This window comes from Lepisosteus oculatus, chromosome 5, assembly GCF_040954835.1.
Source record: "Lepisosteus oculatus isolate fLepOcu1 chromosome 5, fLepOcu1.hap2, whole genome shotgun sequence".
Lineage (NCBI taxonomy): Eukaryota > Metazoa > Chordata > Actinopteri > Semionotiformes > Lepisosteidae > Lepisosteus > Lepisosteus oculatus.
In genome coordinates this window covers 56,749,565-56,777,271 of record NC_090700.1, presented here as the reverse complement: position 1 = coordinate 56,777,271, position 27,707 = coordinate 56,749,565, and the positions used below count along the sequence as shown (strand labels likewise).

Genomic DNA, 27,707 nt, shown 5'->3' with positions numbered 1-27,707 from the left:
AACGCCCCTGGATTCCTTGGGTGCTATCTGCATGGAGTTTGCATGTTCTTCCCGTGTTTGTGTGGGTTTACTCCAAGTGCTCCGGTTTCCACTACAGTCTAAAAACATACTGGTGCGTTTCTGTCCGGTGTCCCGTCCAGAGCGTACCCTGCATTGAGCCGCTGCTTGCCAGGATAGGCTCCGGCTCTGAACTGGAAGAAGAGGTTAGAAAATGGATGGACCTATCCCGCCTCCAGTCTAGCCCAGGGCACACAGACAGTGACACCAATTAATCTAGTCAGCATGTTTCTGGAAGGTGGGAGGTAATGCAATCGTGACCCGGGAGGTACCATTGCAAAACGACTCACCAGTTTGCCGCCCCACGTCAGTTTACATACAGTAGGTACTTATTTCATTCCAACAACGGAGAAAGGGCGGAGAAGAAAGCAAAATCCGATTATGGCGTGACCTTGCAATTCATTTTTGGACCTTAGGTCGAGTGTCGTGTGAGGTACTACACTTCCTCTACGCAGAACCCTTTTGATTTCCTGTGCGACTGAGACCAACTGCGAAAAGCTGAGAAATTACCCAGAAGAAAGATTGCAGCAGCGACTTTAAACCACAAGAGGACGACATTGAGGTAGCATTTTAGTCTGTCAGCCAATAGTCTTTTTTTCTTCTTCAGAAGTGAGTTTTAAAACAGGAATGTAAATCCTCTGGGGATTAAAGCAGACTTGTACTCATCACGACACATGTTGCTACGAACTGCAGCCAGGTCTGGCAAACGGTCTCAGATCCGAGGAACATTACTGAGCTACACAGGCGCTGGGCTGTAATCACATACGCGCAATTTCACCACGGGAATTAAAAAGACGGGCGAAAAGCCTTTTTTTTTTGAGTGGATACAACATTTACACCTATTCCGCAGACACGGTCTCCTAAACTGGTAGCGTAGTTTTACTTAAAAATTATTGTCAGCGCCGGTGTCCTGTCTCCTCAGCGCAATTAGGATTAGTGTTATACGAATAACGATAAACACGGATTACTGGCAGAGGAATGGATAGGTTATGTGCTACATCACTGCCGCTTATTATACTTTATTTCGTTATAACTGGAGACTCCACTGTGAACGCTCTTAAAATCCCCGCTGACTCAGACCTTAAGGGGTAAGTGGAAAAAACCTGGACGTCAGTTATCCATAACGCAGGGCTTTTATTCTTTTTGTTTACTTTCATTAGTTTACGTGAGAAGAATTACAGTATTAAGAACCGCAAAGGTCCATTAAAGCAGCGAGCGTGTGCACTACGGCGGTTTGCAGAACAACTGAAAAGCAACATGGGAGCAAATGGGACTTTTGGGTGAAGCGTTTGCTGGCCGAGGTGTGGGAGATGTCTTTGATGTGCTCACTGTTATTGACAAGTACCGGGCTGCAATGAACAAGCAGCGCGTTTGAGTAGCTTAGCGGAGAGCGATGAGCTGCAGTGTAGCTCAGAAGATCAGTGGTTAGTGTTGGACAATAGTGTGTGTGATGTGTTATGAAAGGTTACGAACATGATTACGGCATTTGGCCAAGCTGGCCCGTTTGGTAGTTAGAGCTAACTTTCTTGATAGATGCCAGGGAATCACGTTCAGCCACCGTGGCTGGGCAGCTTGTTCCATAGTCCCACATCAAGTTTCACTGCTCATTCTGAAGAAAGCCAATGGGCTGAATTTGACATATTTGATTGTGAAGAGTTGGATCAGTTCCTCTCATTGTCTTTACTGTTCAAGACCAAAAAGATTCAGTTTTTTCAATCTGTCAGTTTAGGACATTCCTTTAAGACTGTATCTGATTGCTTTAATTTTGTACCTTTTTTGTAATGTAGTGATCAAAATTGTACAAAATAAATGAGTTCTTACTAGTGCATTGCACAATTTTGACATAAGATCCTTCAGTTTAATGCTCTGTGGATAAAATCCTGGGAACGCTTACAGTAACTTCTAGCTAACAAAGTACCATCATGATCACCTGTTCCTGGCAGTTTTATTAGTTTTAACTTGGAAACCTGCAGTGTCAATTAAATTTGTTTCCACAGAGGAGGTATTAACATTGTCCCGTATGGCTAAAGCTATATCATATTTCTATAGATATAGATAGAGCTTATCAATATTCTTGATATATTAGTGTAAGAACTGTCTCAAGCAGTAAGTCTTAATGTCTCAAGCAGCTAAAAAGCTAAAGGTATTCTTCAGTGAAAGCATCCTATAACAATACTGGAAAGAGTAGAGCAAGATCCAACTGTACCCTTTCCTGGTTTTGTCATACTGTAACAAGCCTGCTTCCTTCTGCTTGTCTTTAGAAGAGAAGATTGTCCAGACAACAACATTGTGACTGTGGAATATCCCTGTGTCACAGCTGGAGGGGAAAAAAGCATCTGTCTCAGGTAAGTCATCTGCACCTGCAGGTCAGGACTTCACTGACCTGACATGACTCCACTATCTTCTTGATTGTGTTCCTGAGAACGTGCACAATAAAGTCTTTAATTTAAATAATTTTACTTTGCTAGACAGTCACTGAAGAATCTACAACCCATTGCCTGAATGTTTACAATTTGCAAACATCTGCGTATATAAATATTGAAATATATAGTACTACACTTAAAGCTGAGAGTGGAATTATGATCAAAAGACACAGTCTAGGAAATTATAATTCTATTAAAGGCTTTCAATCCAGGAAACTCATTTTGGGGAAAAAAAGCCAGAGAACTTTACTTTTGTTATTTGTCATGAAACTCCAGGACCTGTCATTTTATTAAATTCAGAAAGAACAGCAATTTGCAGAATTCATTAGATGATTATAACTGCAAAACAGGTATGTTCAACCCTGGTCCTGAGAGCTGCATGGTGTCCTGGTTTTCATTCCATTTCAGTTCCATTTGCTTAATTTAAACCAATGAATAGCCTAATTAGTCAATTTTAATTAATCAATTAGTGGCTTTTAGCCACAGATAGAGGCAATCCATTGAACCTGCAGGCTTTTCTGGACCATGATTGCAGACTGCTGCTGTTAAGCCTCCCATACTCCCGTTGTGCAAAGTTCATTCTCTTGCTCTGTTCAAGGAGCCCAGGCTTCCTAAAGTGCCATGATCCTAGTACAGATACCTGTGGTATTCCGCTTACAACATGACCCCAATTGAGGATTCACACCCTGTTTGTTCTCTCTGGTTCATCAGTTAATCAAGCACATTTCCCTGAATGCCCACCACCTATATTTTGAAAAACTTTTATGAGGAACTCTATTAAAAGCATTCTGAAAATCTAAATACAACGTATCCTATGCTATGTGAGTATGACTGCCATTTGTTGTTAAAACCTCTTAATAAGTTAATATGACAAAACCTGTCTTTTCAGCATACTTCAGTATTTGATTTCCATATAGATGATAATCTAATTTAGTTGTAATAATTGTTTCCATAACTAACATGTAATTAAAGTCAGGCTTATTGGTTTGTAATTGCTTGATTCAGTTTTGTCACCCTTCTTGGATGGACGCTACATTAACAATTTTCAAGTCCCTAGTATTATCTTGAGTGGCTTGCTGGAAGAGTTGCATCAATGGTTTCTGATTAATATCTCTTGTTTCTTTTGTATAACTGGCAAGATACCTGGGGATTTATAAATCATGAGTAGTTTTAGTACCCAAAACTCTTCTTCCTCTCCTGTGCTGATATTATTTAATACAGAACTTTGTGCTTCCACTGCCTGAGGCATGCTGTTGACATCTTGTTTAGTGAACATGTGAGTTAAATACTCATTTAGTACATAATTCATTTCCCTTTCATTGTCTAGATATTTCCCCTCTATTGCCCTTGATATAGTTTACTTTTTCCTGTTTTGCTGTTTTGCTGTTTTGCTGTTGTAGTACTGAAATAGTACTGAACCTTATACATTGATAATGGTCCAACAGCAATCTATTGAAAGCACTGCAGCCCAGCACTCTAACAGTAAGATACTGAGCACACAGCAATGCTCTACTGTATAACACTGAACTGCTGAACGCATTGAATCCCAAAATTCCAACTCAAATATTTCCTGTTACCTTGACTGTAGAGAACTTCTCACTTTGTATAGAGATCTTGGCCATTCCTCATGTCCTTATAGACATATGAGACATTGTAGAGATGTACAAAAGGAATTTCCTTTGGCTGAGAAGTCTAATTGATAAAAAGTATTACTGGAAAATGGATTTATCTGCTTTTCAGTTTTTACCGTAAGTTTAACCATAAGATAACCCTTTTCTCAATAGCATATTGGCAGTGCCTGCAAAATCTGTTTGGTGAGAAGATTACAGTGAAATTATTGTCAAGTTACAGGAAACCCTAATTTAATTTTAACCAGAATGATAAACTGTGTATACATGGTGGCGTTTTTAAATAGTGGAAGGAATTTGGTACTTTTTCCTTCTTTTAAAATACTGTACATATGCCAGCCAAACTATATTGCCCTTTGTGCTGACTGTATTGTTTTGCTGTGAGACACCAATGCCTAGCATGTAGAAAAGTGAGTGGGAAACCAAATTTGTTTACAACTCCGGGCTTAACTCAGTAAGTAGTTTCAGCTGGTCTCAAAGCACTCTTCAACATTTGTGCTTAGTAGAGATGGCTAAATCTGTATGAGTAAGTTCATGTTAGTTTGAAACAACTCAAGTTGTGAACAACCTTATTTGTGAAAAATAATTATTTAAAAGAAATATCCGAAAACCACATGCTGATGTGATATACAAGAGAGATGGTTCCTGCCGCGTGGCTTCGATGGGTAAGTGTTTTAAGAGGTATAGCTGTGTCTTTGTTTCTGGGATGGCATTTGTGTGTCACCTTGTGGTTTGAGCCACATGTATTATTAGTATAAAGCTTTCCATGTTCAAGGTTGATGACTGACATAATTTGCTGTAGGTTTACACTAATAATAAACTTGATTTTTATATACAATTCAATTCAATTTATTGTTTTGTGTATGATCGTACATGTTGAGAATCCAGAACAGAAAAGACCAGAAGACAACGGAAGGGAAGGAACCAAAAACACCTTAGTAAGGGGAAAAAAACCCTCTAGGGTCCAAGGTCAACTGGCTGCCCAACCCTCTGAGCATGCTAACATTAGATAATTAAAAAAAGGAATACATGAATAAGGGTATTAATCCATCCATCATGTCTTCTGTATGTCAGTACTCCATGCAGATCTCTGTAGACCCGCAAAATCCTCCTAAACGATAGCTATATCCACAATGTCCCGCTTGGATCCGTGGCAGTGATGCAGCATCCAGCTCAGATGGTGCCCAGCCTGGGTACCATCCGGTCATGTGGGGAGGAGAATAGGATAGTTGGGTCAGAACAGATGTATCTACCTGGTGGGCCAACACAGAGACACACAATGGCAGGGACAGCAGCACCAGCAGCCATGGTTGCAGCAGGCTATGATGTAAGGTGTGAGTAGGCTAGGCTGAAGTAATAGGTCTTCAGTCTGGATTTGAATTCTGAGATTGACTCAACATCCCGAAAATGGGGTGGGAGACTGTTCTATAAGGTAGGGGCCCTGTAACTAAAGGCTTTACCGCCAACTGTTATTTTATTAATGCGTGGAATATGAAGAAGACCTGCATTCTGTGAACTAAGCGGGCAGCTTGGATTGTATACATTAATAAGTTCCATTAGATAGACAGGTGCCTGACCTTTGAGAGCCAGTAGTAAGTAGAAAGATTTTTAAGTCTGCCCTGTACCTGACAGGAAGCCAATGAAGAGAGCTAAGTATTGGGGTTATATGGTCATATTTTCTGCTCCTAGTAACAATTCTATCTGCTGCATTCTGAATTCGCTGTAAGGTATTGAAAGAGTGATGGGTGCTCCCTGATAGTAGGAATAAGGAATATAGCACCTTTGAAAGTGGCTTCACAAAGTGCTTTATAGAACAACAACAAAACACATTGAACAACAACAAAAAACACATTAAGAGTTGACAACATGTAGCAACAATTTAGGATGTAATCTGATGACATTTCTGAAGTGGAAGAATTGTTTTGACAAAATACTGCATGTGTGGGTCAAACATCAAGCCTGGATCAAATATTACCCCTAAGTTCTTTAATTTAGATTGAAACTCAAGTAAAGTACCATCCACATACAGGGTTACTGCATTGGTTTTACATACCTGATAGGGCAAGACAAGAGGCATGACTTCAGTCTTGATGCAGTTCAGAAGAAGAACATTTTGTCATCCATGTTTTTGTGTCAGAGATGCAATTGGAGAGAGCAGAGACAGCTACATCAGTGTCGGGTTTAGTGTGGACATTGATTTGAGTGTCATCAGTGTAGAAATGTGACCATGTGATCCTAATAGCTAACCAAGTGGGAACATGTGCTGTGCTGAAAAGTAGGTGGCCCAGTAGTGAGCCCTGATAAACACTGGACTTAATGTGTCCAATTTCAGCGCTAAAGCCACCAAGAGAGACAAAGTGACAGCAATTGGTAAGAAAAGACTTGGACCATTTCAGAGCAGTGTTAGAAACTCTAAACACAGAGGCATATTTGTTTGTTTGGCACAGAGGTAACAGCAGCAGTTTTGAAGGCTGTTGGTACCATACCAAGTCTATTAATCCTGAATGCTGAAGTCCAGCTGTGTCGGGCGTGCGTGTGTTGTCATGGAGTCTGTGTGATTGTATTGCATCAGGTTGTCAGCCAAGTGCAGTGAGAATAGGTCCAGAAGAACCAATGAAAGGCAGAAATAATTGAGATGTTGGTTTCAGCAATAGGAAAAACATGTTCTTGTTTAGTCTTCACACCCTTGATTACTTCTTTGGAAGGCTCTTGTACAGCACCTAGAGCACAGTGTCCCCCGTCTCCTGTCTTGAGATGTCCTTTCCAATCCAGACACTAGAGGTCCAGCCTCCAGCCTGCAGGGCAGCTGGCAGCAGAAGGGTGTCCCCACACAGGTGCCAGCTGCCTGATCGGGGACAGCGTTAGCAAGCGTTCAAGAAGGGTCATTTAAAAAAAAAAACTTTGAGAAATGAGATCAATTTTTAAAATAGGCACATTTAAACCTTAGTAGTTCAGCTGGGGAGCTGCGTCAGCATGCGTAGGCTGCAAAGGAACAAGTGACAGGTTTATCCCTGCTGAAAAGAGAAGAAAGAAAACACAACATTTCGTCCGTGGAGCCTTCTTCAGGTGTGGTGAACGTGGTGAAGGGGAAGCCTTCCTCACACCTGAAGAAGGCTCCACGGACGAAACTTTGTGTTTTCTTTCTTCTCTTTTCAGCTGGAATAAACCTGTCACTTGCACATTGAACCTTTGTATGGCGCGTGTTTTTCTAATTTACCTCGGCAAAGCAGTTTGAGAAGCTTTTCAGACTCACTTTACTTGCTGACTCAGTAAGATCTCAGGCCAAAATATAAAATATAGATGAGTCGTGTTAATGAATCACACAATGGATTTAAAAATAAGAGGAGGTGGAAGAAAGTTATATTGATGTAATATATTAGTGATGCATATGTATACAGCGTTACTATTATAAATACACCGATTCTAGATGGTTTTTTTCCTGCTTCACACATTAGTGCATCTCAGTGAGATTTTAAACAGCCTTTAGTTGTTTGAAAAATCCATTTTGATTAAACAAGGCCATTATCCATTATTGTAATTCCCATTATTGGGATTTCACAATGGTTTTTTTGGCAGTGTATAGGCATCACTCTATTTCAAATTGTGCACTAAGCAGTTCATATTGGTGTATCTTCTAATAGAAAACCTTGCGTGGATTTATATTAAATGGTTAATATGGTCACAATGTCACATATTGCCAGCACTGTGAACAAATTTCCAGCAGCTGTACAAATTCAGTCTTATGTTGTGTCACATATCCTTTGTGTCTGATGTACCAGATTGTTCACAGCATATTCTTACTTTTCTGAGCAAAAACTAAAACTTTTCACAGGAGTGACTGTCCAAACTATTGCTGTGTACTGGCAGGTTTGCCTCCACAAACCACGAACGTTTTTAAGAGGAAAACCATTCAGTTTGCAAAAAAGCCTGACCGTGTGGTCAGAATTAAATGAAATTGCAAAACATTTTGCCTTGTGGGAAAAAAAGAAAAAATGTGAACATGTAATATGTTTTTATTTATATCTTTGGTATCCAAGATTTTTTTTTAGAATGCCCTGTGTTCATTGTTATTTCTGCAAATTCCCTGTTGGAGTCTATTGGCCAGACTCCACAATTAGAACTTAAGAACATTAGAAAGGGTTTAAATGAGAGGGTGTCTTCCAGCCTTTCTATCTCATCTGGTATAGTTCTTAGCAGTTAATTAATTCAAGGAACTCGTTCAGGTATTTCTTGAAAGAAGACAGGGTATTTGCTTCAAAGACATTGGTGGGTATTTTATTTCTTATTCCAACAACCCTTTAGTTAAAGAAGTGCCTCTTTTTTAAATGCACTTTCACTCATGTCTAGTCCATATTTCACTGTTCCTGCTGAAGAACTCCTCTGGGCCTTTGTCAGGGTGGTTGAGGATTTTGAACACTTGTTTAGGTACCCTCATAATGTTCTTTGTTCAAGACCTAAAAGGTTAGTTCACTCTGCCTGTCAGTGCAGGACATTCATTTAAGCCCCCAAAAATTGTTTTAGAGGGTGTATTGAATGAGGTGGATGAGGGGAAGGAAAATATGCCACCGAATATGTCATATTAATCTATTCAAATAGAAGTGGTCACAGTGGACTTCAGTGTCAAAACTACTCTTGCTAACTATGGGTAAAATAAACAGACTTCACAGTGCACACAATCACAGAAAGGATAACCTTTTTCCTCTTCAATGCTGTCTGTAAATTAACTTACAATATGTAGGCTTCTTCCACAGCCCAAAAAGGCCACACTTCTTCCCATAGAACTGATTACTGAAAACCCAAGTGCAGAGAGAGAAGTGTAGGAACAGAATTAGAGCCAGATTTTCTATCATACAGTGAGCTTATGTATGACACCTGTGTCAATACTCCTGTTCTTGTAAGAGTGACAGAATCGTTTGGCTGAAGCCTCTTCTGGCACAGAGCCTCTCACGGTAGTGGGTTGCTGGTTTGGAGTTTCTGGTCCAGAGGAACACAGCTTCCCGTAGCCACCTCTTGGGGTGGCTTCTTTCCCAGCACTGCCCAAGCCCAGCCTGCGGTTTGGCAAGAGCCGGTCTCATGCTGATATTGCTGCTAACTTCATAATAACAGTGTGGGACTGGCTTTCACACAAAAGCCTAAACATGCACTAACATGCGCAGTGATGTGTGAACCATCATTGTGCAGTCTACTTGTCTTTAATCTCTTCTCAAGGTTTTACATGACTATTAATTACTGAAAATGATTTTTTATTATGTAATTACATATTTAACAAAGGTTCATACACATACATTTACATATTTCTCCTAATTTTGATTCTTTTTATTGTCATACATTTTCTTGACACTTTAATGCACAAATGATATGCAAATGTATGGAATTTGACTTCAACATGCAACCATGCCTTTGCTGTTGTTTTGTATTTCAGCAGTGCTGTGTTGTTGTGAATTAGTCAGTCAAAACGAGGGAGAACATGGGACAAACTGCTTGTGAGAGGAGGCTCCTCAGCCCATCTCGATCTGCAGGCTGCAGCTGCTGTTAAATCTGTTTGCGTAAAACAAATCCTCACTATATATCATCACATTTCAGCACAACAACTAGATGTACTTATTGATAATGTATTTGTAAAGGCTTAATATTTTTATTTGTGGCATAAAAAAGATTACCTTTAAAATTTTTAAATTGGGTTATAAAGACCATATTAAAAAATGTATTCTACCCAGACTATAAAAATAAGATTTTAACAATAAGAAGATTATGTGGTAAACCATTACAATCTGTAATGCTAGTAATATACAGTAAACAATTAGGTAGAGCATAGTCCTAACAAAGCACCTTTATAAGCAATGTATTTTAATTTGCCCTATAACATTTAGGTTATTCTACAATTCTAGCCTCATTAATGGAATGAGCAATGATATGTTCCTGTAAAATACTGTAGTGTGATGTGATCTTTTTATGTTACAATTACAAGGACAAAAGTAGCATGTAAAACAGCTTTTTGAGGCTCTCTAAGTGTTTGGAAGAGCAGTAGGAAGCCTTGCTGTTGAACTGTGATCCAGTTCTGATCCCAGGCTCAGGTGATCTTCCCTTCATGCATTACAGTATAGCTAAAGAAACACTTTCTGAAGAGACAAATGTACAGCTCCTCCTTGTAACTTGACTGCCCACTGGACTCATAAGCAGAAGCTCAAAAATGTAATATGTATTAATACAATATAAATGTTTAAATTAATGTAAATAATTGGAGGCACTTTCTTATTTCGTCAGTTTCTTCCAAAGTGTAAATGTTTATTATGGGATTCTGGGTTCATTCTATTTAAACACATGTCAAGTACATGTCACACTCACCTCTGCTCTCTACTCCAGCCACAGTTTCTCACCCCCAAATCTCAGTCTATCAGGTAAAATCATTTGAATGTTCTATCTCCCATCCCCAGCTCCAGACACAGAACCACAGGGCTTCCTCATCAGCCGCTGAGCAGGCAGACCACAGTCCCTCAGCTGTAGTCAGCTGACCACACTGCTTCCTGCCCCCTCTGCTGTCTATTAATGCGCAGCTTGTGAACTGTAAGTCCAGTGTGAGGTCGCCAGCATTTAGGAAGAAGGTGGAATTGGGGAGACTCTGTTCCTCCTATGGGATTTGGCTGGTTTGCCTTACAGCTGTTAAAGATCAAGTAGCAGGATTAGGAAGAATACAGCATTATTCATATCCACTTATTGCTGTTACTGCTGCACAGTTCTGTCTTCATCAGACTGCTGTTTGTTCGTCATTTGAGACGCACCAATGAGGCAAAGACACCCTGATCAATTTTTCTCTGTATGTCGCCATGCTGAAAAAGTGCTGGAGACTATTCACCAGTGTGCTTATTCTACTTGCCTTTCTGTTGGCGTTAAGGAAACAAAAATGGCAGTATGAAATTATCTCAACTTTTCATTCTGAGGCCTTAGCAGACAATGTGTGTTGTTTATGCCTCGCAGCTGTTGAGGAGCTGAGCAAGGCTGGCTTAGGCTTCCTGGTGTTACTAATGGGAAGCAGAACTGTTTTGTAGGAGCTGAGACATAGCTTTGTTTGAAGCATGCTGAGAGCCCCCTTTTCCCTTTTTTACTGCCTTCAATTTGGCTTTCAATAGTCCTCTGGATCCTGAACCCCTTCTGGTGCTGGTGATCTCTGGGCTGTACACGGGGAAGACGTGCCCCAGAGACGGTGATGGGGCAGCTTGTCCGGGGACATTCTCAGACAGAGAGCTGAGCTCCCCTCTGCAGGGGACTTGTGGGAACACATGACAAAACTAATAGTACAAGGAAACTAGAAATCATTCATGAAAACTTTTTTTTTTCAAGTTGTGAGTGGTGATAAATAATAATGCAATTTAAGGGACTTTTAGAAGGTGGGAGAAAGGAGTGTTGCTGAACTGCAGATACAAGTTGGAGCTGAAAAGAGTAGAGAATAGAAAGCTTTATTACATGGCAGCATTATAGGGCTTTTGAAGTGAAGGAGTCTTGTAAGAGGAATGAATATTTCCATATTAAATGTCCTTATTAAATGACATTAAAGAAGCACTCACATAATGGAGTTTGGAATCCTCTTTTAGGACCTGTTTATGACTGCACTTGCAGTGTTCTTCATGACTCAGTTCTAGGAAATTCTGATCTAACCAGTAAGGCATGGTTTATACAGGAATATTAAATGATGATGGGAACAGGAATCTGTGTTGTAATAAAGCTCTCACCCACTGACTGTTGAGCCCAGCTTTTCAGATTCCCCACCCTGGACCAGTAGCGGGGTTCAGTACCGGAAGAGTGGACAAGTATTCAGTCCCCTCTCTTGTGTGCCAGAGGCGTGCACTATACAAGCAGCCTGGCTCACCATCCGCACTCTGTGTTGTCTGGCAGGCAGGCTGAAGGTTGGCTGGCTGCTGTGATGCTGATCTTATTAACACACTGGCTCCAGGGGGCTGAGAAACCTGGGAGGAATGCTTTCTTCTAGCCAACAAGAGCAGAGACAGAATGCACAGAGAATACTGCAGAGTACACATACTGTCTTTTCTGGGCTGTACCTTGTCTTTTAAATACCCCCTCCCACCGTATAGTTGGATGGTCTCGGGCTAGGCCACTATTTTCTGAAGCAGGAAGTGTGTTGATGTGTCAGATTGTTGATGATTGTATGCTGTACAGATCTTGCTGTCTTTTACACATATCTGTAAGGAGAGCTTGGTCTTGGTCTTTGACTAGGAATGGACAAAATGAGCTTGGCCTGTTTTTCATCATCTTCTTTCTCGTATTGTTGTATCCAGACCCCTGGGAATTTATTGTGATACCTGACCTCATCTCTGTGTTCTTGGTTTTAGGAACTTAATAGTATTCACTGGTTAGATTGACAAAAAGCAGCAGGTCTGAGTATTTTTAATCACTTTTGATCAGCGGTGAGCTTCTACCCAATGTTTTTTCCACCCCTGACTCTAATGTCTTGTTCAGCCATAGACTAAAGGATTATTGTATACATTAGACTTTTCCAAACCTGCCATTACTGCTTGATAAGTGTGAAGACTGTGAAGTGACTTTCCAAACCAGTATACAGAAGAACCCTGATCAAGCATATGAGTTTGGACTGAAATGTGTGTGGTTATGAAAATGCACTATTGATCAGGATCCTCCCAAAATAAAATGTTTATATATACTGTAGCTCTGAAATAAAAGACATTTTGGCAAATGTAGATGGAGTCACTTCATGTTAAGACCACATAATTTCTCATGAAAGCAGATAAGAATGAAATTGAGTAATAACTGGTTTTCATGTACACAAGCGGTACTTAAAAATATGGGACTTCACAAAATGATGATTATGCAGGTTTGTCACTTGCTTTTCATTCTCAAGACATTGACACGATAACTGAATCATTGAAAGGCACACGTGGTTGTGTCTTGTGCTTCCTAAGCTCTTTTCCTTTACTGATACTTCTACTGTGAGACACTAAAACCGACAGCAAGTGTTGACATAGAGAAACAACCACACGAAAGGCTGTGGTCTGATGAGTATGTGGTTGTTTGGCACCAGGCTGATTGGAGGACTGTTGAAATTAGGGAATTTTGCAATTGGAAGCATGATTTTGAAATAGTTTGTGAACCTTCATCTTGGAGACAGAGACGCTGAAAACAGTGACAGTTCTAAAATATGTTCATTTCACACACAGTCCTGATTTAATAAGTTCATTCTTTCCCGACTGCATCTCTTTGGCCTTATTCAATCAGCTGAGTGATGTACTGTAACATACTGTAACATATGGATAAATGAAGAACAGTTGTGAACAACATAATTTAAAAGATAATCATCTAAAAGCTAAATGTGTCTGAAAATAAATTAATTTAAAATGAAATTAGCTTTCATGATACTTAAGAAAAAATGCATTGCGTTGTGATTATTTCCTGTTTTTTATAAGGCACGAAGCTCAATCCACACTCTGTTTTGTTTGAGTTTTCAAAATTTGCCCTTTTGTAAAGTGACTGGGGAGTTAGGGCATCACTGATGGTCACTCAGCCCTATAGCTTCTCTGAGATCAAAGTTAAAATTAAAAAAACAAAACAACTTAATTAATCTAACAAATAAGAAGTAAAAAGATTAGACCAAACCTATACAGAAACCTATACCTAACCTATACCTAAACCTATAAACCTATACCTAAACCTATACAGAAAATTAGCACAAACTGATTGGGTAACAATGATTTGATTTACTTCTGCACATTACTTACAGTTAATCATGACCATATGCTCCGGGTTATGTTTCATTATTTAGTATCTGTATCTGGGGTGCACTTAGGCTGTGTGGTATGAATGGAATGAAACGTCAGAGAACTCTAGTTTGGCTTGCAGCCTTTCATGGGATTCAGGGATATTGTGGAGCAGCCGGACAAAATAGGAGCTGGATCCATTTACTTCAATGTTTGACAAATAATTTCAACAATCACAATTAAAGGGAATTTGAATCAATTTCTGTACTCTTTGTCTAGTTTAGAGTCCAGAGGCGAAGGTTTTGTTTTGTGGCATCTGCTTAGTTAAACACCGACCACCTGTGAGACGGTGTCTTCATTGTGAATGTCCTGTCACAGCCAGTGATGTGTATTTTGAAGTATAAATGATAGTTAAAGGAAGACTATTTGTTATGAGTGGTCTCTTCTGTGTTTTTGTGAATTCTGCATTCATAAAATATCATAGAAGAGGAAACCACACTTATCAGATTGAAAAGTTTTCAAATAAAATGCCATCAAATTGCCATGAATTTACTGTACGTCTATGAATGAGCTTCAGATCTTATAATGAACGTCTATTGAAAGGAAAAATAGTGCTTAGCAAAAATGTGCTTTCCACTCTGTGTGTCAGAGAACAGGGTAATTAAAAGCATAGCCATGTAGCAAGTAGTGAAGTGTAATCATTAATATCTACAGTTACAGTTTATGTATAGTTTCTTAATACAAGAATGCATGATCAATAACTATTTCAATTTACCTTACGTTTTATCTTAAAACATATCATACAAAGATGCAGTATATTATTTGGTCCTGTAGCTCCTATTTATCATGCATTAATATGACTAGTATTATATACTATATAAATATAATATCCAAAGTGTATTGTACTGGGATTGTATCACTTCTGAGGTACTGAATGCATTTTTCAGCCTGTAGCCCCCAAAACAACCAAGCCAGATGTGATATTGTTCCACACAAAACATGCTCTGGGGTGCAGTGTTCTTAAAGTCAATAATTATAGTAGCATCCTTAGATAAGACACAGTATCACACCTTCATACTCACCAGGAGAGTACTACAGGCCTGGAGTTAATCAGCCCTAAATCTCATAACATCCAACTGGAAATGGGAGGGAGTTGTGAGGGAGTAAAAAAAACACATTCCTCTGATGAGATAGTTCAGCCTGGTCATCAAACTGTGATTGTTTCAATCTCACTGGCATTCAAACAGCCTGCAAGAGAGCCTACAGAAGGAGATGTTGACAATAGAGTTTTGACCACATCCTCTCCCCAGTCCTATCTCCCTTTGTTTTGCAAACCTCAGGACAATTATAAGTGTATTTTTTTCCTGAGATTGTCGCCTCATTTCTCATTTGCATTAAGTGATTCCTGTGAGAGAAACTATACACATTGAGGTGGTCATCACACTGCGGGTCCCAGTCCATGAAGCTATGGAAAATGTAAATAGGATCCAAGCATTGCATGAAACACAGATAATAACTTCACAAGAATGAAAAGAAAGACAGAAGCACAGCCAAGTTCCTTAAGACCAGTATGGAATTAACTTATTGTATACCAGCCTTCTCAAATAGCAAAATTCTTTCCTTATTTCTGACATGCAGGGGCCATTACAGGGAGATGGAGATTTTTGCTTTGTTTATTCCAGGGTGGTTTTCTGAACTTCATGTGGTAGATTTCTAGAAAAATATTTTACTTTCTTCTTAACACTGAATCCTCAAGAAGGCAACAGTTAAAATATGTCAGCCTCCATCCCCCACAATGGTAAATCCAGGTTTGAAGAATGTGCTGAAGATAAGGATGATGTAGTTGTTTTTTTTTACATCAGAAAGCTAGTTTGAAGAAAATCCAAACATTTCAGCACATGCTGGGCCAGGTGTCAGAGATTGGTATCACACCTTTTGGTCTCTAGTAATCATGAATTTAATCAGTCAATCCCTTTCACAGAGATCCTTTTCACAGTGAATATCTCAAGAGTGTGTTCTCTTATATCCTAAATTATTTTGCTCCACATTACTACTTTGTTCCCATTGGAGTTAAGTGAAACTTTGAATACAATGGGCACTAACTGCCAAAGGAATATAGCCTGACAGAATACCCCTTTATAGGTACAGTATGGGTTTCTGCAAGCATGTGTAGAGCAAATAGCATCATGAACCAGAACGCATTGCTGTGTCCTCATTAAGTATTCATCATTTTCTCACAAAAAAGTAAGCTTTTGTTCAGAACCTGAGTATAAGAGACCGAGCAGTATATTGAAATGTCATGAGGTAAACAAGGTATGTGCCTCTGTGGGACTGCATTATGTATATTTAAATATGTGCTCAGTTTTCTAAAAGGGTTAAGGGTTAAAAGCAGGAAAGGGACAAGCAAAGCAGACACAACACTTACTTATTGAACAGATGATTTGAGTGCTGCAAGTATAAGCAATAAAATGCAAGAAAAGGCTCAAAGCTTATTACACAAAAAAAAATAACAGAGAAAATGAGCCAAACATTACAAAACAGTGAATATGGTTTCTTTTGGGGTGATGTTGGGGGCAAGGTCATTTGTAGGGGAGTAAATGTATTAGTGAAGTACTACAGAGCCTCGCCATCTAGTACCTCAAGGTTATAAAGGTATAGCTTGTAAGAACAGCTGCAACATTGGCAAAATTAATGGGCGCTGCGGTTTGGAAAGAAAGGCAGAACAGAAAGGATGAGGTGGGGTTACATGTAAAACATAACTTGTAAGAGTACAGGAAGTAATGTAGCATACATGTCACTATAATACAGGGGTATTTAAAATTTTGACATATAAATTGGACTATTCAAATGGCGGATACAGAAGATGAAATGAAAAACATTTGAGAAATTAAAACATACTAGGTGTCAGATACCAAATACTGGTATTATAATTATAATAATAATTGCTTACACTTATATAGCACTTTTCTGGACACTCCACTCAAAGCACTTTACAGGTAATGGGGATCCCCTCCACCACCACCAGTGTGCAGCCCCACCTGGATGATGCGACAGCAGCCATAGTGCACCAGAACGCTCTGTTTTAGTAGGGAGGAGAGCAGAGTAATGTAGCCATTGGCAATGGGAAATTTGGCCAGGATGCCAGGGTTACACCCCTACTCTTTTCGAGAAGCGCCCTGGGATTTTTAATGACCACAGAGAGTCAGGACCTCGGTTTTACGTCTCATCCGAAGGACGGCGCCTGTTAGTGGGGACTGCAGGGTGAGCGCCCCCTGCTGGCCCCACTAACACCTCTTCCAGCAGCAACCTTAGTTTTTCCCAGGAGGTCTCCCATCCAGGTACTGACCAGGCTCACACCTGCTGAGCTTCAGTGGGTTGCCAGTTGTGAGTTACAGGGTGATATGGCTGCTAGATATTCACTCACCTTTAGATGTTTAAGCAGTGGCCATAAAATAGAGTTTCCAGATATACTGCACAGCAAAACAAACCCATGTGGAGAGTTTTCTTGAGCTTTTCTCACATGCTTCCTCCTTCCATTTTTGTGATTTTTGTTTATAGGGCAGTATATGGGGTGTGGTTCCTTGCTTCGTAGATTTGTAAAATTCCCAGGTACTGTAACTAATGTACGTTTATTGGGTTTGAGGATGTCAGCCTGGGGGACCTGTCTCCCACAGGAGGGAGCTGGGAATGTGGTTTCCTAACCAGCAGCTCTGATGTAAGCTCAAGCTTGACAACCCCAGAGCTGACGGTAGCTGCCTGAGATCTCGTTTTACTCCAGCAGATGGCAGTATTGAACCCTGAACAGCTTCACAGGTTCACAGGTTCACACTTTCTCAGGTCTCTTGGCACCAATGGTAATAGACCATCAGTTATACTGCTTTAAAATAATGACAGAACTGCTACTTGCTGCAAGTTTTTGTCTTAAAATATAAAATTGAATGTCCTTCTTCTCTGAATAGGCTCAGCATCTCTTACGAAGCAGTCCTCTTATACATAGTACATAGAATTGATACTATCCCTCTTTCTTGCTATTCCTCAAGTTTCCTGTTTCCTCAAGCTGTTATCCTGGATATAAGTGTCATCATTTTGCACGTTACAATATTTTAGGTTCACTGTTCTAATGATTTGCGAGTAATCCTGTTTTAAATTGATCATCCTAGAGTTGCATAGTGTTTTATTTAGCACTGTAGTAACTGACTTTGCTTCACTAGTTTTTCCATTGTGTTTTACTAATAAAATCCCAGTTTTCATGGTACTCATCTGTCAAACCTACAACTATCAACACCTCTGCCTCAGTATTGTAAACCAGCTGATAATGTGTTTTATCTCCCTGGCAGGAGGAGGTGCTGTGAGGGGTACAGGTTTGTGATGGGCAGGTGCATCCCAGAAAGTAGGTAAAAACAATAATTGCCTTTCCATTTACATGATGAGCCTAGTAGGTTCAACATTTATACTCTAACGATAAAGTTTCACATAAATTAAAATATATGAACCTATCCAAAACGTCACTTTGTGTCACAAATGAACAAAATTGCACATTCTAGTCACAAGTTTTAAAGCTATCACTCTTTCTTGAAACGTTTTGTATGTGACTGAACTGCAGCTTAATTTTATGAAGGTACAGTACATTTATGTTCTTAACACCTCTTCGCGAGAAAGAAAGGCACTGCAGAGAATGGTCAATATGGCCCAGAAGATCATCGGCTGCGGTCTCACCGAGATTAAACAGCTCTATGAGGACCGCTGCCGTGGTAGAATTCTGGCCATCACAGAGGACAGTCACCACCCCGGGCATGAGCTCTTCACCCCACTGCCCTCAGGCAAGAGATATAAGAGCATACGGACACTGACCACTAGATTCTTCAATAGCTTCTATCCACAAGCAGTGAGACTGGCGAACACATTTAGCCATCCCCCTCGGACCACACCCACACCATCACCATCTACCTCATTGTAATTTATTTATTGTACGTCTCCAGTCATTGTTTACACGTCTGTATTGTTTACATTCAAACTGTCTGCATGTTTACTTGCACATTGTCTATTGTTTGTTTGTACATTGTCCTGATGCACTGTTTGCACTTTGTTTTGTTTTTTACACTTGTTTTACAAACGAGAGACTTTCTGTAAGTAAGAATTCCATTGTACCAGTACCGGTTACATATGGCAATAAAGTTCAAAGTTCAAGTTCAAGTTCAAAGTTCCTTTATTAAACTCGTACTGGCAGGTACTTATGTGTCATGCCTTCTTTCCCCACTAGGTGGTGACTGCAGTCAGGATGACTGATGTTGAATGTAACAAAATCTGAGGGCTTGTCAAAGCGGCTCTCAGCTGTGTTTATCAAAGCTGTACCCCACGACAATGCACTAACCATTCCATACATGCCATTGAAAAACCACCTGGAAGAGCTATACGCACTGTGTCATTGCTAAAACTGGCAGTTCTGAAATACATAGAAGTCAGATTTAGCACATAAAATGTCTGAAAATTCAATGGCTGGAGGATGTGCCTTTTATACTTTATAGTACTATAAAGCTTCTGAATGTAAAGCACAAGCTCCAGCTCATGTTGTAATGTTTCTTCAATTGTATCCTTATATTCATTGTTACACTGCACAATTCAGAGAGCAACACAGAAATAGCATATTACCTGATGATACTATATAGGCTCCAGATCAAGAACAAACATCCCTATATATAGTGTTATATAGTGTATATTCAGCTTTGAAAAAAAATGACAAATTCTAATGTGCAAAAACCTTTGTTCTTGACTAGTCTTTTTCATTAATACAAACCCATGTCCTCACAGAATGCTGATTTTAATTTGCATTTCAAAAATAGTGTAACTTGGAATATGATTTATTTTATCAAACTATGAAATGAAATCTGGATTTTTAAAAATACAGAGCATGCACTTTATTGGTAATCCCAGTAACTACAACTATAAATAACATAATGTTCAACTCATCTTTTAGATTTCAGTGCATACCTCAATATCTAATCATATAACACACAAGCTGAGTGCAGAGCTGTGCTTGTGCTGGTGTGCTCTGAGGCTCTGGATCTGTTCCTGTGTCTGCGCAGGCGTGGACGTGTGTGCCCACTCGCCCTGTGAACAGCAGTGCACTGATAACTTCGGGAGGGTGCTGTGCACCTGTTACCCTGGATACCGATTTGACAGAGAGCGCCATCGGAACCACCAACACCCCTACTGCGTTGGTCAGTCTCGGCCGGTCTCGGGTGATGGGGTCATTCTTAGTGATGGGCACTGTATATCAGGAAGGAAACAACCTTAGAGATGCGCATTTTCAGATAAGAAAAAGTAACGCAGTCAGAGTGCATGGTGATTTCACAGCATGAGCTGGTGCCTGTTTGATCTCCGTGCCCCTGCGGCCGTGCTGTGTGTCTGCGGTCTGTTCCAGATGTGGACGAGTGTGAGGAGTCCAATGGCACAGTGTGCGAGCAGGAGTGTGAGAACACCGTGGGCAGCTTCCTGTGTCGCTGCCGCAGCGGGTACACCCTGGCGCCCGACCGCGGCTCCTGCTCCCCTCTGCACAACTGTGAGTTAGCCAGCGCCCACGGCTCCCTGCTCTTTCAGTCATAAGAATGCTTACAAACCACTCGGCCCATCTAGCACATTTCGTTGCTTGTGGCTAATTAATCCGAGAAACTCACTTAGGGCTTTCTGAGCTGAAAAAGTAAGTTGACAAGTTGTAAACAAGCCAATACTTTCATTGAGGCCATGCAAACTGAGAACTTAAATGGAAGTTGAACGTTTTAGATTCTAGAGGAATTTGGGCACAAAGGCTTGTCTGCTCACAGCTTCAGCCCCCCTGGAGGGGGCTGTGCTCTGTGGTTACTGGGAAAGCTGGGGAGCAGTTCTGCCACTGGTTCCCTTGACCTCACCTCAGGGACTGGCAGGGGCTTCCAATGAGAGACTGGTCTATTTCTGCCCCGGAGCCAGCCACCCCAGCCCCAGGGGCAGCCCGAGCTCCAGCATCAGCCACCCCAGCCCCAGGGGCAGCCCAAGCTCCAGGATCAGCCACCCCAGGCCCCAGGGGCAGCTGGAGCTCCAGGCTAGGGTCCTTTCCAGCTCCAGAGTGTCTCTCTGGCAGATGTCCGGAGGGTAAATGGCTACTGATATAATATACTGTAATGAAAAGCAGTGGGAATATTTCTCAAACACTCTTCGTCTGTGGCTTAACTACCATGTCGTCTGTGCTGTATCCCTGCTCTTTGGGGATTTTCCTATGGTCCAGCCTATAGTTTCTGTGCTGTCCAGCACATTCTCCATTCTTCTTTCCCTGTCTCTCCACTCCTCCATCCGGTTCAGTCAGCTCTGCCGGGAAGTCGGAGACTCTGATGAGCGCTGGCTCCTGTTCGTTCACCTGCCAGGACTTCCTCAACATGAAGCACAGCCTCCTGCAGCTCAAACAGAGGGTGAGCAGCTTGCCCACCACTGCAGAGGTGCAGGAGGGACCGGGTGGGGGGGCAGGAGAGGTCAGCCGCTGCCGTGGTCAGACACAGCACACGAGGCACATGGAGAGGTACAGATCCACACAGAGACCTCTGCGTGTGTTCAAGGAATAAACAGGCTGCATACTTTTCAGAAGTTATAGACCTGGTCTTCTGCTGCTCTGTAGACATTGAATAGTGGTGGGTACAGGATGAAACTGGACTAGAAGTACAGCAAGCATAAGGACAGGTACAGGACAGAAACAGGGAAGAGCAGCCCATATTAATGCAGCAAAGGACCAGTTTCAGATGACATTTGGTGCTAAATGAGTGCAAAAGGATCATGTTTGATACTATCTATCCATTTTTGATCAGTTTCGTCCTATACAGGGTCACAGGGGACCTGGAGTTTATCCCGGCAAGCATCAGGCACAAGGCATGATACAATCTGGACAGGAGACCAGTCTATCGCGGGGCAGACACACAGACACAGACACTCACAACAGTGCCAATTTTCCCCAAAATCAATTAACCTGCCAGTATGTCTTTGCACTGTGGGAGGACATACAGTATACATTCTGTACAGACAGCACCCCAGGTCTGGAATTGAAGCCATTCCAAACACTAACAACTGTGCCACCATGCTGTCCAAAATAATTATAAACCCAAATATTACAATCGTGAATAATGCATTCGGACATGTTATTAATTTCATTTACAGACTCCAATGTCCACAGGATGATATTTCTGTAATTGAAATGGAAAGCTTCTGAGGACAGTAATTGTGAGTGTCCTACACTGACAGCGCCCATGTGCTTTCCCTAGATGCTGTCCCTCAGTCTGGCCAATGACAGTGACAAGCCCCCTAATATCTGGAGTGGGAAAGGACCTGAGACCCAAAACCTGCCGGGAAACCCTGGCCCTCCAGGCCCTGCTGGGCCCCCAGGTTAGTCCATGGAATTTTGTGGCAGGACACCAGAGTTTAGAGGAAAATGCTCTCTTTAATGTCACAGGGAAAGGATTTTATAAGAGAATCAAAGGAAGCCACAAATCCATTAGAAGTGTCACAGCAGTGCAACCTGCTTCTACTTAAGGAAGAAAGATCACTTTCATTTAATATGTGAAGCACTCTTCTTCCTGGGTAAGGACACTGGCTTAAGAAACTATCAGTAATAGTGAGAGCAGTTCCACTAACATCCACTCAGTTCTGTTCTGCCTGCCTTGTGTTGCAGCCATGAGCAAACAGGGCTGACGAGGCCACAGAGGCATGTTCATCCAAAGTTACATCTAACATAGCTGGTCCCCCCCAGATCTCCTTCTTCCCTCTTCCTCTGTAACAGGACCACGGGGGGAGCCAGGAGGGACAGGGGAGCCTGGACTCAGGGGGCTGCCGGGCCCTCAGGGGCCTCGGGGGGACATGGGCCCCATGGGACCAGCTCCCAATCTGGACCACATCAAGAGGGGTCGACGAGGACCTGTGGTGAGTCCTTCAGCCCCTGCTTTTCTGCTCACTCCCCACGTGAGCCCAACACCCTGGTCGTTTAAACAAAGCACATTCATAACCTTCATTCACAGAGCAGAGAATTGTACATAACGGCTGCAGCAGGTTGTCCAGCAAGCAGAGGAATCTCTGCCCATGAGGTATAGAGAGTGCGACATACATCTGCACTTCTCCTTTTCCTTTGCAAGATTTGTACCCAGGACTTTCAGGATAATCCATTTAAATTCCACCAGTGAGAATGACTGAATCCTGTGCTCTTCTCTCTCTAGGGACCACCAGGGGCACCTGGCAGCAATGGGCAGAAGGTAACAACTTCATGAGAGCTCTTCCCCGACAGTGTGAACGAGTGAACTCACTGCCAAAGCAGTGCATGACTGAGAAAACCAGCTGCTTTCCTGGGAAAGGCTTGCTAATTCTGAGTAAACGCCTGGCCTCATCTGCATGTGTTTTTATGTTAATTTTATTTTGCTAGTATATATATTATAGAACAGTATTTTGTAAGTACAATATCTGATTTGTGAAGGAAGAGCTCTACAAAAATCATTAAAGGCTGTGAATGGGCTTGTTGTAAGCATTGTTGTTCAAGCATGTTTAAATAGAATGGAGACTTGGAGACTTCTTTATTTAGAAAAGTCTAAGAGATCTAAAACCAGTTGCTTTCCCCTTTGCACAGCATATACAACAGACTCCTTGCTTTGTGTCTCAATGGTCTGTCCACTTGTGCTTTGCAGGGTGAAAGAGGTTTACCCGGACCTAGAGGCCCTGCCGTGAGTCCCTCTGCTCGATTCATTCACTTAGTCTGTTCATTTCCTGTTCACACATAACTGCCTGTGCCCTGCCTTCTCATTTCTGAGGAACGCTGGCTTCAACACAAAGAAATGTACAGTTTCACGGTCTTGTGTGGCAGTATTATCATCTGTTGGTTAATATGGGTAGTGCCTCATTTGTTTTTCATCACAGCATATGTCCTGTTATTACACATACAATAAAAACAGACGTGATGTTTGAAAACATGATGAAGTTGCTTTAGTTAGTTTAGAGGGATTTGAATTATTATGTCCTAAAGCAATCTGGACACAGACACTGATCATTTGATGACTGAATATTTACACTTTTCCTGCTAATATCTAGCCTTTTCAGTATATTTTTTAGATACTTAAAGAAATAAACTCCTATTTTTATAGTCTTTTATTTAAAATACCAAAAGCTACATAATAAGAAAGCATTCGTTTTAAGAGTGAATTTAGCAATGAGCAGCACACTGAATACTGTACATCAACAGTTCAGTTGATGTACACCATCTAGGGAAAGCACATGTGATCATTTAATTTCTGTAATATGAAAGGACTACACAAAAGAAACGTATTAAATGAAAATTTTACTACACAACTGTCCTGGAGGGCAGCGCAGTGATTAGCAACGCAGCTTCGCCGCGTAGGGTCTTGGGTTCAAGTCTGTAACTGGGGTGCGTCTGGATCTGAATCTGTGTGGAGTTTGCATGTTCCCTCTGGGTTTGCATGGGTTTCCTCCAGGTGTTCTGATTACGTCCCACAGTCCAAAAACACACTGGTACATTAACTGGCGTCTGAGATACCTGGCCCGGCTGTAAGTGTGTGTGTGTCTGCCCTGTGGTGGACTGGCGCCCTGTCCTGGGACCGCCCTGTCCTGGGCCGGCTGCTTGCCAGGGTAGACTGGCACCCTCGTAACACTGAATGGGAAGAAGCTGTTAGAACTTGGTGAAAACAAGAGAAAAAACAAGTTTATTGTGTAACTAAATAGCTAATCAATCATAGCATCTCAACTAGGTGTTTCCTGAAGGAAATCTGGATAGTAGAACAGGATTTTAAAACTGCCTATAAATAGAAAATGTTAATTTGTACATAAATTTCAGCTTTACCAAGATGAAAATTGGTGACCAATGGACAGTAAATGTGAAACAGTGCTGTTCTCTGGCGCTGCCAATAATCAGATTGTGTAAACTGATTTGCTTGAACTGACAATTGATTTGTTACTGATTTGTTCAAAACATGATTAAATCTGGTTTTGTAGTGAAGAGTTCCTCAGCATTATATTTACTGCATGGGCATTTGTTTTCATGTGTGTTTTCAAGTTTAGAATTGGCTTTCTCAGTGCATTCTTCCCACACTGTTAGGGCTAGGGTCAGACAGCAATCTAAAATTGATCATTTTAAAAGTAGGCTGGACTTCTTTTAGTTATTGTATGCATATCTCTACCATTCAGCAAAAACTGAAATTCCTCATCTCTATTCCATTCTGCTTCTTTGACCTTTGACCCCATTGTTTTCTCAGGGTCCTCCAGGTTCCTTTGATTTCCTCTTACTAATGATGGCGGATATCCGCAACGACATCATCGAGCTGCAGGAGAAAGTGTTTGGCAAAAGGCAGGGCATCACACTGGAGTCCACAACCCCCTCCAGCAAAGAGGAGGATTTCAATGAGTGGGGGTCAGGTCACAGTGAGCATTCTTTCAGCACATCACCCCCATGAAGGACATGCACCTCCTAGAGGAACACCACCAGCAAAACAATTAAACCAAATGGCATCATTAATTCTACTTTGTTTCCTTGTTAATCTCTTCTACACAGATGTCATGTGAAATGCTATTTAGCAGGTTTAATTTTGAGATGTTACAGTAAATGAAAATTGCTTGAAATTGAGTCACTATGATTAACAACTAAATCAAGGCATATCCAAAAGAAGTCGCCACTTTCTGAAATGTAGCTTTTGCCTTTTTAACCAAACAGGATTCCATATGTCACAAAATGTGGGAATTTCCTTTTGCGCTGGCAGCAGGGAGTTGACTCATGAGCAGACCTCACTCAATCCTCTGGTGCTCTTTTTTGGCTCATAAACAAATTCAAGACATTTCGTCTAAGGGTCCTGTTGAACATTGCTGTTCTCACCCTTGCAGAGTGCACACTTGGCAGACAGAGTCCATTAAGGGAAAATCAGAAAAAAACCTTCCCTTTTCTTCATAGATGATGGATTTCTTCTTCACCTTTGGCAAGAGACCAAAGGTAGCCAGGGATGCAGTTCCAGTTTCTCCACCAGGGAAACACCCCTGGGTTTGCTGTAGACCAACTGCTCTTCTAACGTATATGCTGATTGAACTCATAATTAAGTTATTTCCAAACTGAGAACAAAAGGAAGCAGGAAAACAAAATGAAAATTCCTGTACTTGAAATAATGAATGTACCATGTAGCATACAGACAGCTGACAGACAGGACAGATTGGCAGAGCTTTCTTCCCCAGAGACAATTTCACATCCCATTTCAAGGATATTTCTGTAAAAGTTAATTCTTCTCTACAGACAGCAAGAGCCATTGCAATTAGATAAAACAGAAATCCAATCAATATTGTTCTACTTCTCCACACTTAAATAAGCCTTTTTCTTGAAAAAAAGAACATTTTGCCTGAAGCGAACAGCTTTGATAGTCATAGATGAACATGTAACATCATCTCCTCCTGAAAGTGGGATTCCAGCACAAACTGCAAGACTAACAGGCCACCACCTGTGCAAGGCAGTGGGCCATGCAGACTGCCAATACCCAGACCTGCTTTCTCTCCCTCTCATGTTCTGTCCTTGAGTCTCTCAGCATTGTCAATATTCAGAAAATGATTTTTGTAAAAGGTTTCAATTAGACTTCTTGGCAATTTACATTAAATACCAAATTATTAAATTGACCTACTTTCCCTGATTTAATATTTGTCTTTTTCAGAATCTAAATAAATTGTTGTTGTTTCTTTTAATTCAGTAATTCAGTGTTAAAGACTACAAGATGTTCGTGGACTGCAAACACAATATCAGCACCTGCTAATCAGCAATAATGGGTCACTATTAAATGATCAATTCCTATAATGTAAATAATTCTAAATAAAAAATCTGTTGAAGACCAGCTGTTTGACCTGGGCTTGAACTTTAGATTTTCACTTTGGAGTCTTTGGTAACAGAAGTCACGTTATCATTTTGAACCAGCATCTATACAAAACTGAAACTGTGTTTTTGTCTGTACGCACAAAGCACTATCAAAGCTGACATCCCTTGTCCATCATTACCACACTTATCCATTAGGAGGCATTGTCTACCAAGTTAAATGAGACAGAAGATAGCAGCTCAGGGTCTCGGGGTATGATGATGTTTGACTGGGTTTAGTTAATGTGAATCTGAGATGTTACAGAAATGTAAGATCCAAGCTACTGTGGCCTGGGTGATCAATAATTGAATTAAATATATTGAGATGTCTGTTAAATTCCCCGGACGGTGCTGTTTCAGGTGTGATGGTTAATTCATTTTCTGTTCTCTAGTCGCAAAGTCCAAAATTTTCATTTCTTTTTTAACTTTTGCATCTTTTTCCATTGTGTTTGTTCTACATTAATCCTTCTGCAATTCCTCCAGACCTGCAATTTGTCATTTACCTCTCATTTGATATTTAATTTAAAAGAAAGAGTCTTGATCAATATAAAAGTGTAATCTCTAGATTAGATTAGCCCCCTACTGTAATGTAATGTGCTTAATACAATACCTTGAAAATTAAGAATGCAGAGTGTAAGTGTTTCATACTCCTAAACCATTTTCTAAGGTGTCATAAGAACCTTATTTTCTTTGGATTATGAATTGTTATATTCTACATGTTTGGAGTGAAAGTATTGTATATGTTTTTTTCAAATGTTAATAACTCTCCTGAGGCTTTGAGAACCCCCTCCTGTCTGTCACGGGTTGGTAGGCTGGTGACAAGCTCTTCCTCATAATCACCTGAGAGCTGAGCAGGGTTTCGTGCAGTGAACTTCACTGTTGTACTGTTGCCTGGCAACCAAGAACCAGGAAAACCTTGAAGTTCAAAGAAATAATGAAAGCATGTGTCAAGAGATGAATTGAATCAATGTCAAGAAAGCAGATG

The 27,707-nt window shown here is 40.9% G+C and overlaps 1 protein-coding gene across 3 annotated transcripts; it reads left to right on the top strand.

The window, feature by feature from the left end:
- Window positions 1-296: 296 nt before the first annotated feature.
- Window positions 297-26,705, top strand: LOC102696830 (collagen and calcium-binding EGF domain-containing protein 1-like). 3 transcript variants are annotated; one of them, XM_015343425.2, is made up of 12 exons: window positions 297-378; window positions 474-619; window positions 2,319-2,402; window positions 18,171-18,223; window positions 19,917-20,051; window positions 20,255-20,392; window positions 21,166-21,272; window positions 22,113-22,233; window positions 22,628-22,767; window positions 23,058-23,093; window positions 23,520-23,555; window positions 25,098-26,705. In XM_015343425.2, exons 4-12 carry the CDS (start codon window positions 18,202-18,204, stop codon window positions 25,293-25,295), a joined length of 933 nt encoding a protein of 310 aa, XP_015198911.1. In that variant the 5' UTR covers window positions 297-378; window positions 474-619; window positions 2,319-2,402; window positions 18,171-18,201; the 3' UTR covers window positions 25,296-26,705. The 3 variants fall into 3 exon arrangements, with proteins under 3 accessions (XP_015198911.1, XP_015198912.1, XP_015198910.1); XM_015343426.2 differs by having other exon boundaries at window positions 355-619; XM_015343424.2 differs by lacking the exons at window positions 297-378; window positions 474-619 and adding an exon at window positions 635-1,145.
- Window positions 26,706-27,707: the final 1,002 nt, after the last annotated feature.

Coding starts and splice junctions, on each gene's coding strand:
- LOC102696830 (XM_015343424.2), top strand. CDS start 1,036: ATGGATAGGTTATGTGCTACATCACTGCCGCTTATTATACTTTATTTC. Junction 20,052..20,254: donor CCAACACCCCTACTGCGTTG/GTCAGTCTCGGC, acceptor GGTCTGTTCCAG/ATGTGGACGAGTGTGAGGAG. Junction 21,273..22,112: donor TCCTGCAGCTCAAACAGAGG/GTGAGCAGCTTG, acceptor TGCTTTCCCTAG/ATGCTGTCCCTCAGTCTGGC.